Genomic DNA, 17933 nt, shown 5'->3' on the forward strand with positions numbered 1-17933 from the left:
ACCACGACTCCTACACCTAATACACACCACAACCACTACACCTGATAAACACCACAACCACTATGCCTAATACACACCACAACATGCCCACACCTGATACACACCACAACCACTACACCTGATACACACCACAACATGCCCACACATGATACACACCACAATATGCCCACACCTGAAACACACCTCAACATGCCCATACCTAATACAAACCACAATCCCTACACCTGATACACACCACAACATGCCCACAAATGATACACACCACAATATTCCCACACCTGATACACACCACAACATGCCCATACCGATACAAACCACGACCCCCAACACCTGATACACACCACAACATGCCCACACCGATACACACCACAACCACTACACCTAATATACAACACAACATGCCCACACCTGATACACACCTCAACATGCCCACACCGATAACACAACAACATGCCAGACCGATACACACCACAACCACTACACTGATACACACCACAACCACTACACCTGATACACACCACAACATGAATACACCTGATACACACCACAACCACTACACCTGATAAACACCACAACCACAACACCTGATACACAACACAACATGCTCACACCTGATACATACCACAACCAGTACACCTGATACATACCACAACATGCCCACACCTGATACACACCACAACATGCCCACACCTGATACACACAATAACATGCCCACACCTGATACACACCACAACATGCCCACACCTGATACACACCACAACATGCACACCTGATACACAGCACAACCACTACAGCTGATACACACCACAACCACTACACCTGATACACACCACAACATGCCCACACCTGATACATACCACAACCAGTACACCTGATACATACCACAACATGCCCACACCTGATAAACACCACAACATGCCCAAACCTAATACACACAACAACATGCCCACACCTGATACACACCACAACATGTCCACACCTGAAAAACACAACAACATACCACACCTGATACACACCACAACATGCCCATACCTGATAAACACCATAAACACTACAGCTGATACACACCACAACCACTACACCTGATACACACCACACCATACCCACACCTGACACACACCACAAGATGCCCACACCTGATACACACCACAACATACCCACCCATGATACACGCCACAACATGCCCACACCTGATACACACCACAACATGCCCACAGCTGATACACACCACAAGATGTCCACACCACAACATGCCCACACCTGATATACACCACAATAACTACACCGGATACACTCCACAACATGCCCACACATGATACACACCACAACCACTACACCTAATATACAACACAACATGCCCACACCTGATACACACCTCAACATGCCCACACCTGATACACACAACAACATGCCAGACCTGATACACACCACAACCACTACAGCTGATACACACCACAACCACTACACCTGATACACACCACAACATGAATACACCTGATACACACCACAACCACTACACCTGATAAACACCACAACCACAACACCTGATACACAACACAACATGCTCACACCTGATACATACCACAACCAGTACACCTGATACATACCACAACATGCCCACACCTGATACACACCTCAACATGCCCACACCTGATACACACAACAACATGCCAGACCTGATACACACCACAACCACTACAGCTGATACACACCACAACCACTACACCTGATACACACCACAACATGAATACACCTGATACACACCACAACCACTACACCTGATAAACACCACAACCACAACACCTGATACACAACACAACATGCTCACACCTGATACATACCACAACCAGTACACCTGATACATACCACAACATGCCCACACCTGATACACACCACAACATGCCCACACCTGATACACACAATAACATGCCCACACCTGATACACACCACAACATGCCCACACCTGATACACACCACAACATGCACACCTGATACACAGCACAACCACTACAGCTGATACACACCACAACCACTACACCTGATACACACCACAACATGCCCACACCTGATACATACCACAACCAGTACACCTGATACATACCACAACATGCCCACACCTGATAAACACCACAACATGCCCAAACCTAATACACACAACAACATGCCCACACCTGATACACACCACAACATGTCCACACCTGAAAAACACAACAACATACCACACCTGATACACACCACAACATGCCCATACCTGATAAACACCATAAACACTACAGCTGATACACACCACAACCACTACACCTGATACACACCACACCATACCCACACCTGACACACACCACAAGATGCCCACACCGATACACACCACAACATACCCACCCATGATACACGCCACAACATGCCCACACCGATACACACCACAACATGCCCACAGCTGATACACACCACAAGATGTCCACACCACAACATGCCCACACCTGATAACACCACAATAACTACACCGGATACACTCCACAACATGCCCACACATGATACACACCACAACCACTACACCAATATACAACACAACATGCCCACACCTGATACACACCTCAACATGCCCACACCTGATAACACACAACAACATGCCAGACCTGATACACACCACAACCACTACAGCTGATACACACCACAACCACTACACCTGATACACACCACAACATGAATACACCTGATACACACCACAACCACTACACCTGATAAACACCACAACCACAACACCTGATACACAACACAACATGCTCACACCTGATACATACCACAACCAGTACACCTGATACATACCACAACATGCCCACACCTGATACACACCTCAACATGCCCACACCTGATACACACAACAACATGCCAGACCTGATACACACCACAACCACTACAGCTGATACACACCACAACCACTACACCTGATACACACAACAACATGCCCACACCTGATACACACCACAACATGCCCACACCTGATACACACCACAACATGCACACCTGATACACAGCACAACCACTACAGCGATACACACCACAACATACACCTGATACACACCACAACATGCCCACACCTGATACATACCACAACCAGTACACCTGATACATACCACAACATGCCCACACCTGATAAACACCACAACATGCCCAAACCTAATACACACAACAACATGCCCACACCTGATACACACCACAACATGTCCACACCTGAAAAACACAACAACATACCACACCTGATACACACCACAACATGCCCATACCTGATAAACACCATAAACACTACAGCTGATACACACCACAACCACTACACCTGATACACACCACACCATACCCACACCTGACACACACCACAAGATGCCCACACCTGATACACACCACAACATACCCACCCATGATACACGCCACAACATGCCCACACCTGATACACACCACAACATGCCCACAGCTGATACACACCACAAGATGTCCACACCACAACATGCCCACACCTGATATACACCACAAGAACTACACCGGATACACTCCACAACATGCCCACACATGATACACACTACAACATGCCCATACCTGATACACACCACAACCACTACACCTGATACATACCACAACATGCCCACACCTGATACACACCAGAACATGCCCACACCTGATACATACAACAACCAGTACACCTGATACATTCCACAACATGTCTACACCTGATACACACCACAAGATGTCCACACCTGATACACACCACAACATGCCCACACCTGATACATACCACAAGCACTACACCTAATACACACCACAACATGCCCACACCTGATACACACCACAACCACTACACCTGATACACACCACAACATGCCCACACCTGATACACACCACAACCACTACACCTGATACACACCACAACATGCCCACACCAATAAAATATAGCAGACGATCCAAAGCGACTTACAGTCAGGGCATAATTTTTTGACGGGTGGTCCCGGGATCGAACCCACTACCTTGACGCAAAGCGGGGCTCTACCAGCTGAGCTACAGAGGACCACATGCCCACACCTGATACATACCACAACCAGTACACCTGATACATACCACAACATGCCCACACCTAATACACACCACAACCACTATACCTGATACACACCACAACATGCCCACAGCTGATACACACCACAACATGCCCGCACCTGATACACACCACAACATGTCCACACCTGATACACATCACAACCACTACAGCTGATACACACCACAACCACTACAACTGATACACACCTCAATCACTACACCTGATACACACCACAACATACCCACACCTGATTCAAACCACAACATGCTTACACCTGATACACACCACAACATGTCTACACCAGATACATACCACAACATGTCCACAAATGATACACACCACAATATGCCCACACATGATATACACCACAACATGTCCAAACCTGATACACACCATAACCACTACAGCTGATACACACCACAACCACTACACCAGATACACACCACAACATACCCACACCTGATACACACCACAATATACCCACCCATGATACACACCACAACATGTCCAAACCTGATACACACCGCAATCACTACACCTGATACACACAACAACATGCCCACAGCTGATACACACCACAACATGCCCACACCTGATACACACCACAACCACTACACTTGATACACACCACAACATGCCAACACCTGATACAAACTGCAACCACTACACCTGATACACACAACAACATGCCCACAGCTGATACACACCACAACATGCCCACACCTGATACACACCACAACATGGCTACACCTAATACATACCACAAGATGTCCACACCTGATACACACCACAACCACTACACTTGATACACACCACAACATGCCCACACCTGATACAAACTGCAACCACTACACCTGATACACACAACAACATGCCCACAGCTGATACACACCACAACATGCCCACACCTGATACACACCACAACATGCCCACACCTGATACACACCACAACCACTACACCTGATACACACCACAACATGCCCACACCTGATACACACCACAACATGCCCACACCTGATACACACCACAACATACCCACCCATGATACACACCACAACATGCATACACCTGATACACACCACAACCACTACACCTGATACACACCACAACATGCCCTCACCTGATACACACCACAAGCACTACACCTGATACACTCCACAACATGCCCACACATGATACACACCACAACATGCCCACACCTAATACACACCACAACATACCCACCCATGATACACAACATGCCTACACCTGATACAAATGACAACCACTACACCTGATACACACCATAACATGCCCACAGCTGATACACACCACAACATGCCCACAACTGATACACACCACAACCACTACACCTGATACACACCACAACATGCCCACACCTGATACACACCACAACATACCCACCCATGATACACACCACAACATGCCTACACCTGATACACACCACAACCACTACACCTGATACACACCACAACATGCCCTCACCTGATACACACCACAAGCACTACACCTGATACACTCCACAACATGCACACACATGATACACACCACAACATGTCCACACATGATACACACCATAACCACTACTCCTGATACACACCACAACATGCCCACAGCTGATACACACCACAACCACTACACCTGATACACACCACAACCTGCCCACAGCTGATACACACCACAACATGCCCACACTTGAGACACACCACAACATGCCCACACCTGATACACACCACAACCACTATAGCTGAAACACACCACAACCACTACACCTGATACACACCACAACATACCCACACCTGATACACACCACAACATACCCACCCATGATACACACCACAACATGCCCACACCTGATACATACCACAGATGTCCACACCTGATACACACCAAAACCACTATACTTGATAAACACCACAACATGCCCACACCTGATACATACCACAACCAGTACACCTGATACACACCACAACATGCCCACACCTGATACACACCACAACCACAACACCTGATACACACCTCAACCTGCCCACAGCTGATACACACCACAACATGCCCACACCTGAGACACACCACAACATGCCCACACCTGATACACACCACAACCACTATAGCTGAAACACACCACAACCACTACACCTGATACACACCACAACATACCCACACCTGATACACACACAACATACCCCACCCAGATACACACCACAACATGCCCACACCTGATACAACCACAGAGCCCACCTGATACACACCAAAACCACTATACTTGATAAACACCACAACATGCCCACACCTGATACACACCACAACCACTATAGCTGAAACACACCACAACCACTACACCTGATAGACACCACAACATACCCACACCTGATACACACCACAACATACCCACCCATGATACACACCACAACATGCCCACACCTGATACACACCACAACATGCCCACACCTGATACATACCACAACCAGTACACCTGATACACATCACAACATGCCCACACATGATACACACCACAACATGTCTACACCAGATACATACCACAACATGTCCACACCTGATACACACCACAACATGCCCACACCTGATATACACCACAACATGTCCAAACCTGATACACACCATAACAACTACAGCTGATACACACCACAACCACTACACCTGATACACACCACAACATACCCACACCTGATACACACCACAACATACCCACCCATGATACACACCACAACATGCCCACACCTGATACATACCACAGATGTCCACACCTGATATACACCACAACATGCCCACACCTGATACACACCACAACATGCCCACACCTGATACACAACACAACATGCCCACACCTGATACACACCACAACATTCCCATATCTGATAAACACCATAACCACTACAGTTGATACACACCACAACCACAACACCTGATACACACCACACCATACCCACACCTGATACACACTACAACATGCCCACACCTGATACAAACCACAACATGCCCACACCTGATACACACCACAACCACTACACCTAATACACACCACAACCACTACACCTGATACACACCACAACATACCCACAACTGATACACACTACAACATGCCCACACGTGATACACACCACAACATGCCCACACCTGATACACACCACAACATGCCCACACCTGATACACACCACAACATGCCCACACCTGATACACACCACAACATGCCCACACCTGATACACACCACAACCACTACACCTGATACACACCACAACATGCCCACAGCTGATACACACCACAACATGTCCACACCTGATACATACCACAAGATGTCCACACCTGATACACACCACAACATGCCCACACCTGATATACACCACAAGCACTACACCTGATACACACCACAACATGCCCACACATGATACACACTACAACATGCCCACACCTGATACACACCACAACCACTACACCTGATACATACCACAACATGCCCACACCTGATACACACCACAACATGCCCACACCTGATACATACAACAACCAGTACACCTGATACATACCACAACATGCCCACACCTGATACACACCACAACATGTCTACACCTGATACATACCACAAGATGTCCACACCTGATACACACCACAACATGCCCACACCTGATACACACCACAAGCACTACACCGGATACACTCCACAACATGCCCACACATGATACACACTACAACATGCCCACACCTGATACACAGCACAACCACTACACCTGATACACACCACAACATGCCCACACCTGATACACACCACAACATGCATACACCTGATACACACCACAACCACTACACCTGATACACACCACAACATGCCCACACCTGATACACACCACAACATGCCCACACCTGATACATACAACAACCAGTACACATGATACATACCACAACATGCCCACACCTGATACACACCACAACATGCCCACACCTGATACACACCACAACATGCCCACACCTGATACACACAGCAACCACTACACCTGATACACACCACAACATGCCCACAGCTGACACACACCACAACATGCCCACACCTGATACACACCGCAACCACTACACCTGATACACACCACAACATGCCCACAGCTGATACACACCACACCATGTCCACACCTGATACACACCACAACATGCCGACACCTGATACACACAACAAGCACTACACCGGATACACACCACAACATGCCTACACCTGATACACACCGCAACCACTACACCTGATACACACCACAACATGCCCACAGCTGATACACACCACAACATGCCCACACCTGATACACACCACAACATGCCCACACCTGATACACACCACAACCACTACACCTGATACACACCACAACATGCCCACAGCTGATACACACCACAACATGCCCATACCTGATACACACAGCAACCCTACACCTGATACACACCACAACATGCCCACAGCTGATACACACCACCACAGCCCCACCTGATACACACCACAACCACTACACCTGATAAACACAACAACATGCCCACACCTTATACACACCACAACATGCCCATACCTGATAAACACCATAACCAAGACAGCTGATACACACCACAACCACTACACTTGATACACACCACACCATACCCACACCTGACACACACCACAACATGAACACACCTGATACACAACACAACATACCCACCCATGATACACACCACAACATGCCCACACCTGATACACACCACAACATGTCTACACCTGATACATACTACAAGATGTCCACACCTGATACACACCACAACATGCCCACACCTGATACACATCACAAGCACTACACCTGATACACACCACAACATGCCCACACATGATACACACCACAATATGCCCACACCTGATACACACCACAACATGCCCATACCTAATACAAACCACAACCCCTACACCTGATACACACCACAACATGCCCACAAATGATACACACCACAATATGCCCACACCTGATACACACCACAACATGCCCACACCTGATACACACCACAACATGCCCACACCTGATACACACCACAACATGCCCACACCTGATACACACCACAGCATGCCCACACCTGATACACACAACAACATGCCAAACCTGATACACACCATAACCACTACACCTGATACACACCACAACCACTACACTTGATAAACACAACAAAATGCCCACACCTGATACACACCACAACATGCCCATACCTGATAAACACCATAACCACTAAAGCTGATACACACCACAACATGCCCACACCTGATACACACCACAACATGCCCACCCATGATACACACCACAACATGCCCACACCTGATACACACCACAACATGCCCACACCTGATACAAACCACGACCCCTACACCTGATACACACCACAACCACTACACCTGATAAACACCACAACCACTATGCCTAATACACACCACAACATGCCCACACCTGATACACACCACAACCACTACACCTGATACACACCACAACATGCCCACACATGATATACACCACAATATGCCCACACCTGAAACACACCACAACATGCCCATACCTGATACAAACCACAACCCCTACACCTGATACACACCACAACATGCCCACAAATGATACACACCACAACATGCCCACACCTGATACACACCACAACCACTACACCTAATACACACACACAACATGCCCACACCTGATACACACAACAACATGCAGACCTGATACACACCACAACCACTACACCTGATACACACCACAACCACTACACCTGATAAACACAACAACATGCCCACACCTGATACACACCACAACATGCCCATACCTGATACACACCACAACCACTACAGCTGATACACACCACAACATGCCCACACCTGATACACACCACAACATACCAACCCATGATACACACCACAACATGCCCACACCTGATACACACCGCAACCACTACACCTGATACACACCACAACATGCCCACACCTGATACACACCACAACATGCCCACACCTGATACACACCACAACATGCCCACACCTGATACACACCACAACCACTACACCTGATACACACCACAACATGCCTACACCTGATACACACCACAACCACTACACCTGATACACACCACAACATGCCCACAGCTGATACACACCACAACATGCCCACACCTGATACACACCACAACATGCCCACACCTGATACACACCACAACCACTACACCTGATACACACCACAACATGCCCACAGCTGATACACACCACAACATGCCCACACCTGATACACACAGCAACCACTACACCTGATACACACCACAACATGCCCACAGCTGATACACACCACCACATGCCTACACCTGATACACACCACCACATGCCTCCACCTGATACACACCACAACCACTACACTTGATAAACACAACAAAATGCCCACACCTGATACACACCACAACATGCCCATACCTGATAAACACCATAACCACTAAAGCTGATACACACCACAACCACTACACCTGATACACACCACACCATACCCACACCTGACACACACCACAACATGCCCACACCTGATACACACCACAACCACAACACCTGACACACACCACAACATGCCCACACCTGATACACACCACAACATGTCTACACCTGATACATACCACAAGATGTCCACACCTGATACACACCACAACATGCCCACACCTGATACACACCACAAGCACTACACCTGATACACACCACAACATGCCCACACATGATACACACCACAACATGCCCGCACCTGATACACACCACAACAACTACAGCTAATACACACCACAACCACTACACCTGATACACACCACAACATGCCCACAAATGATACACACCACAATATGCCCACACCTGATACACACCACAACATGCCCATACCTGATACAAACCACAACATCTACACCTGATACACACCACAACATGCCCACACCTGATACACACCACAACATGCCCATACCTGATACAAACCACAACACCTACACCTGAGACACACCACAACATGCACACACCTGATACACACCACAACCACTACACCTGATACACACCACAACATGCCCACACCTGATACACACCACAACCACTACACCTGATACACACCACAACATGCCCACACCTGATACACACCACAACATGCCCACACCTGATACACACCACAACATGCCCACACCTGATACACACCACAACATGCCCACACCTGATACACACCACAACCACTACAGCTGATACACACCACAACCACTACACCTGATACACACCACAACATACCCACACCTGATACACACCACAACATGTCTATACCTGATACATACCACAAGATGTCCACACCTGATACACACCACAACATGCCCACACCTGATACACACCACAACATGCCCACACCTGATACACACCACAACCACTACAGCTGATACACACCACAAGCACTACAGCTGATACACACCACAATCACTACACCTGATACACACCACAACATACCCACACCTGATACACACCACAACATGCTTACACCTGATACACACCACAACATGTCTACACCAGATACATACCACAAGATGCCCACACCTGACACACACCACAACATACCCACACCTGATATATACCACAAGATGTCCACACCTGATACACACCACAACATGCCCACACCTGTTACACACCACAACATGCCCACCCCTGATACACACCACAACCACTACAGCTGATACACACCACAAGCACTACAGCTGATACACACCACAATCACTACACCTGATACACACCACAACATACCCACACCTGATACACACCACAACATGCTTACACCTGATACACACCACAACATGTCTACACCTGATACACACCACAACATACCCAACCATGATACACACCACAACATGCCCACCCCTGATACACACCACAACCACTACAGCTGATACACACCACAACCACTACAGCTGATACACACCTCAATCACTACACCTGATACACACCACAACATACCCACACCTGATACAAACCACAACATGCTTACACCTGATACACACCACAACCACTACACCTGATACACACCACAACCTGCCCACAGCTGATACACACCACAACATGGCCACACCTGATACATACCACAACATGCCCACACCTGATACCCACAAGACACACCTGATACACACCACAACATGCCCACACATGATACACACCACAACATGCCCACACCTGATACACACCACAACATGCCCATACCTAATACAAACCACAAACCACTACACCTGATACACACCACAACATGCCCACACATGATACACACCACAATATGCCCACACCTGATACACACCACAACATGCCCATACCTGATACAAACCACAACACCTACACCTGATACACACCACAACATGCCCACACCTGATACACACCACAACATGCCCACACCTGATACAAACCACAACACCTACACCTGAGACACACCACAACATGCATACACCTGATACACACCACAACCACTACACCTTATACACACCTCAACATGCCCACACCTGATACATACCACAACCAGTACACATGATACATACCACAACATGCCCACACCTGATACACACCACAACATGCCCACACCTGAAACACACCACATCATGCCCACACCTGATACACACCACAACATGCCCACACCTGATACACACCACAACCACTACAGCTGATACACACCACAACCACTACACCTGATACACACCACAACATACCCACACCTGATACACACCACAACTAGTCTACACTAGATACATACCACAAGATGTCCACACCTGATACACACCACAACATGCCCACACCTGATACACACCACAACATGCCCACCCCTGATACACACCACAACCACTACAACTGATACACACCACAACACCCACACCTGATACACACCACAACTAGTCTACACTAGATACATACCACAAGATGTCCACACCTGATACACACCACAACATGCTTACACCTGATACACACCACAACATGTCTACACCAGATACATACCACAAGATGTCCACACCTGACACACACCACAACATGCCCACACCTGATACATACCACAAGATGTCCACACCTGATACACACCACAACATGCCCACACCTGATACACACCACAACATGCCCACACCTGATACACACCACAACCACTACAGCTAATACACACCACAACCACTACAGCTGATACACACCACAACCACTACACCTGATACACACCACAACATGCCCACACCTGATACACACCACAACATGCTTACACCTGATACACACCACAACATGTCTACACCTGATACACACCACAACATACCCAACCATGATACACACCACAACATGCCCACCCCTGATACACACCACAACCACTACAGCTGATACACACCACAAGCACTACAGCTGATACACACCACATTCACTACACCTAATACACACCACAACATACCCACACCTGATACACACCACAACATGCTTACACCTGATACACACCACAACATGTCTACACCTGATACACACCACAACATACCCACCCATGATACACACCACAACATGCCCACACCTGATACATACCACAGATGTCCACACCTGATACACACCACAACCACTACACTTGATACACCACAACCACTACACCTGATACACACCACAACATACCCACACCTGATACACACCACAACATGCCCACACCTGATACATACCACAGATGTCCACACCTGATACACACCACAGATGTCCACACCTGATACACACCACAACCACTACACTTGATACACCACAACCACTACACCTGATACACACCACAACATACCCCCACATGATACACACTACAACATGCCCACACCTGATACACACCACAACCACTACACCTGATACACACAACAACATGCCCACACCTGATACACACCACAAGCACTACACCTGATACACACCAGAACATGCCCACACCTGCTACACACCACAACCACTACACCTGATACACACCAAAACCACTACACCTGATACACACCACAACATACCCACACCTGATACACACCACAACATGACTACACCTGATACACACCACAACCTCTACACCTGATACACACCACAACATGCCCACAGCTGATACACACCACACATGTCCACACCTGATACACACCACAACCACTACACTTGATACACACCACAACACACTACACCTGATACACACCACAACATGCCCACACCTGATACACACCACAACATGTCTATACCTGATACATAGCACAATATGTTTACACCTGACACACACCACAACATGCCTACACCTGATACACACCACAACATACCCACCCATGATACACACCACAACATGCCCACACCTGATACATACCACAGATGTCCACACCTGATACACACCACAACCACTACACTTGATACACCACAACCACTACACCTGATACACACCACAACCACTACACCTGATACACACCACAACATGCCCACACCTGATACACACCACAACATACCCACCTGATACACACCACAACATGCCCGCACCTGATACACACCACAACATGCTTACACCTGATAAACACCACAACATGTCTACACCAGATACATACCACAAGATATCCACACCTGACACACACCACAACATGCCCACACCTGATACACACCACAACATGCCCACACCTGATACACACCACAACCACTACAGCTTATACACACCACAACCACTACAGCTGATACACACCAAAATCACTACACCTGATACACACCACCACATGCCTACACCTGATACACACCACAACCACTACACCTGATACACACCACAACATGCCCACACCTGATACACACCACAATCACTACACCTGATACACACCACAACATGCACACACATGATACACACTACAACATGCCCATACCTGATACACACCACAACCACTACACCTGATACACACCACAACATGCATATACCTGATACACACCACAACCACTACACCTGATACACACCACAACATGCCCACTCTGTATTCATATTTTCATCCCATTTACAGGGAGTAACCAAGAAAACATTTGGGAGCGACAACTTCCGATCTGCACTGGAAAACAGAGTTCTGTTGTGTGAGTAAGTACTTCTGCTTATCCCAGGTCCCCCCCAGACCTCTACTTCTTCCGTGTGAAGTAGTGTTACTGAGATTTCCCAGTGCCGAATGAACTATAGGATGTGTTAAACCGCCTTTTGACTTACATGTAAGATCCCAAACCAAAGTTGTATTGGTAGTGTTTGAATGTCATATTCTGCTCTGTCCAGTCTTGTTTTGCAATGACGTCTTGTTACTGAGATTTCCCAGCGCAAGGGAATGTTACTAGTAGAACCCCACAAAAATAGTTTGTTCCCTGTCCCATCGTGTAATGTATTTGAAAGGGGGATGGTTTTGCCTATGTGATTGGGATGGAGTGGACTGGGTGCCATCTTGTCTTCTTTAATGAAAGGGGTGGGGTGATAGGCTGTGGAGTAATTGTGATCGCTGTAGCTGAAACCACAGTGGAAAGCAAAGCAGTGCTGGATTGACCTTGACGAATTTGAGAACACTTAACTCATGTGGAAGGAGATGTTAGCATAACGTTATGAAAAGCTTGTGTGCATGCGTGCATCTTCTGTGTGTGTGTGTGTGTGTGTGTGTGTGTGTGTGTGTGTGTGTGTTTATTGCTGTGCCCAGACACCATGGTGTTGTTTCAGTGACTCAGCAGAGGGCTGTAATTACCACAGGCCGTTGCTTAATCTCCCTGACCACTCTAAAGCACAGACAGACAGCCCCTCATTCTGCTGATCTCAACCTGACTCCACTTTTTACCACCCTCAGGAGAACGGTAGACACGCAGTCAGTCAGGCACTTCTCAATGTTTTCTCAATGTCTATGGAAGTAGTCTTCAGTACTATTAGCCTGGTCCCAGATCTGTTTGTACTTTATAGTCAAATCCTATGGTCATTGTCATGTTTTGCATTACAATAACCGCAGGCGTTGGCAAGACAGCACAAACGCATCAGGGACCAGGCTACAGTGTTGTATATTCCACTGCAAGTTGTCATACTCCAAACCAAAATAACCCATGTGTTATGTGAGAACTGCATTGTGTAGTAGTTATCAATGTTTACTGACTGACGAAGCAGTGAACTATCAAACCATTGTTGGCTTAACCTAATCAGCAATGGCACAACAAGGTGTCAGAAATGGTGATACTTTATCATATAAATCTTATACATCTGTGTCCGTATCAAACTCATTACACCATCACGCTTCTATGTTTAAGATCCATTTTCCTAGATGGATAGTTTCTTTGTTTCAATTTCTCATTACAATGACTCATTCAATAACCTGATCACAAAGGTCAGTGTTTCACAAGCCTAGATCATTAGTAGGAGCAAAACTTAACATCAAAGTTCTAAACTCCATGTGTCTGCCAGCTTTTCTCTTCTCTTGGCTCCTCTCCTCTGTTCTTAAATAAATAAAATCAAGTCACACATTTCATACAAAAAAAGTAATTCCCACAAAATTATAAAGTGAAAAAAATAAAATAAAAATCTGGTCAATTCCATTTCAATTTAGAAAGTAAATAAAATTCAAATTCCAAATGTTCCACATTGAAAAGCATTGAAGAGAATTGTAATTGTAATTGTAATTTGAGTGTACTTCCTGAATTGACTAGAATTTAAATGGAATAGAACCGAACTCTGAACACTACATTTCCTCTTCTCTTCTCTTTCCTCTCCTCCCTCTCTACCCTCCCCCAGTTTACCTCTCAGCCCCCCACCCCCCCCACCCCCCACCCCCTCCCTTTTCTGTTCTCCCCTCTGTCCCTCCCCTCATGTCCTGCCCAAGGAGCTGGATACATAGCAGTAATATGCAGGAAGGGATGGAATGTACTTATCACTTCCTTCCCACCATTGTCTGCATTGATAAAACGGTTGCTGTTCATGTTTTGTCTATTATGTTCAACTAATATTATTCCATTTGAATACTCTTGATACCGAAATAATTCCGTAGGAGTTAAAAGAAACTGCCATAGCACATTCGGTATGGTCCTAACCCTAACCTATTGCTACGGTAGGAGCATTGCTCTCTGACCACACCTGCTTATTATATAAGCGTGAACAGGCCTTAGTTACCGAAAGTCAAAGCCTCTGATTACACCGTAATACCCCATGATGTCACCATAGGAGTTTACACTGTTTTCTAGAAGAGGGCGAGAGGGAAAGGTAGCCTGGTCCCAGATGCTGTCTTGCCATGGCAATGACCATAGGTGTTGGCTACAGGACAAACAGATCTGGGACCAGTCTAAGTGAGAGGTGGGTGTTGTAGTGAAATGGGTTGTCGATGCGGTTGTTTCAAGACAGCGGGGCATGTTTGCATGTTTTCTGCATTAGAGACCCGGCCTGTTTCTAAAATGGCACCCCATTTCGTACATAGGGCACTTCTTTTCACCAGAGCCCTATGGGCCAATATATAGGGAATAGGGTGCCATTTGGGACGCAAACCCAGCCTGTTTCCCTCGTAGCGCCGTGGCCATTTAGTAAACTGGAGCCAGGTGGCCATGATTTAAAGGAAATCGTAAACGCATGCAGCACAGAGACATTGCAACTGTTTGTGTTCCTCAACCCCGCTAATCAGAACCAAGCAAGCAACTGACGACCACTCTCTTACTATCTCTTTGTCTCTCTCCTCTCGTTCTCTCCATCCAGTCTGATCAACAGGATCAAACCAGGCATCATCAAGAGGGTGAACAGACTCTCCAAGCCGGTTGCTGGACTGGTGAGTGCCTTTCGCATCCTTCATATTCAAATCAGAGCTGGGTCAAAGACATATGTAAAATACTTTCAA

At 47.1% G+C, this 17933-nt stretch overlaps 1 protein-coding gene across 1 annotated transcript in view; it reads left to right on the forward strand.

Moving 5' to 3' along the window:
* The window catches only part of LOC121546620 (LIM and calponin homology domains-containing protein 1-like), a 66564-nt gene that overhangs the window by 10242 nt on the left and 38389 nt on the right, over nt 1-17933 (forward strand). The window contains exons 2-3 of the mRNA XM_045212900.1: nt 15108-15178; nt 17795-17864. Coding sequence (XP_045068835.1) covers nt 15108-15178; nt 17795-17864 — 141 coding nt within the window. The remainder of the gene's footprint in view (nt 1-15107; nt 15179-17794; nt 17865-17933) is intronic.

The sequence above is a fragment of the Coregonus clupeaformis genome, unplaced genomic scaffold (genome assembly GCF_020615455.1).
Source record: "Coregonus clupeaformis isolate EN_2021a unplaced genomic scaffold, ASM2061545v1 scaf0061, whole genome shotgun sequence".
Taxonomy (NCBI): domain Eukaryota; kingdom Metazoa; phylum Chordata; class Actinopteri; order Salmoniformes; family Salmonidae; genus Coregonus; species Coregonus clupeaformis.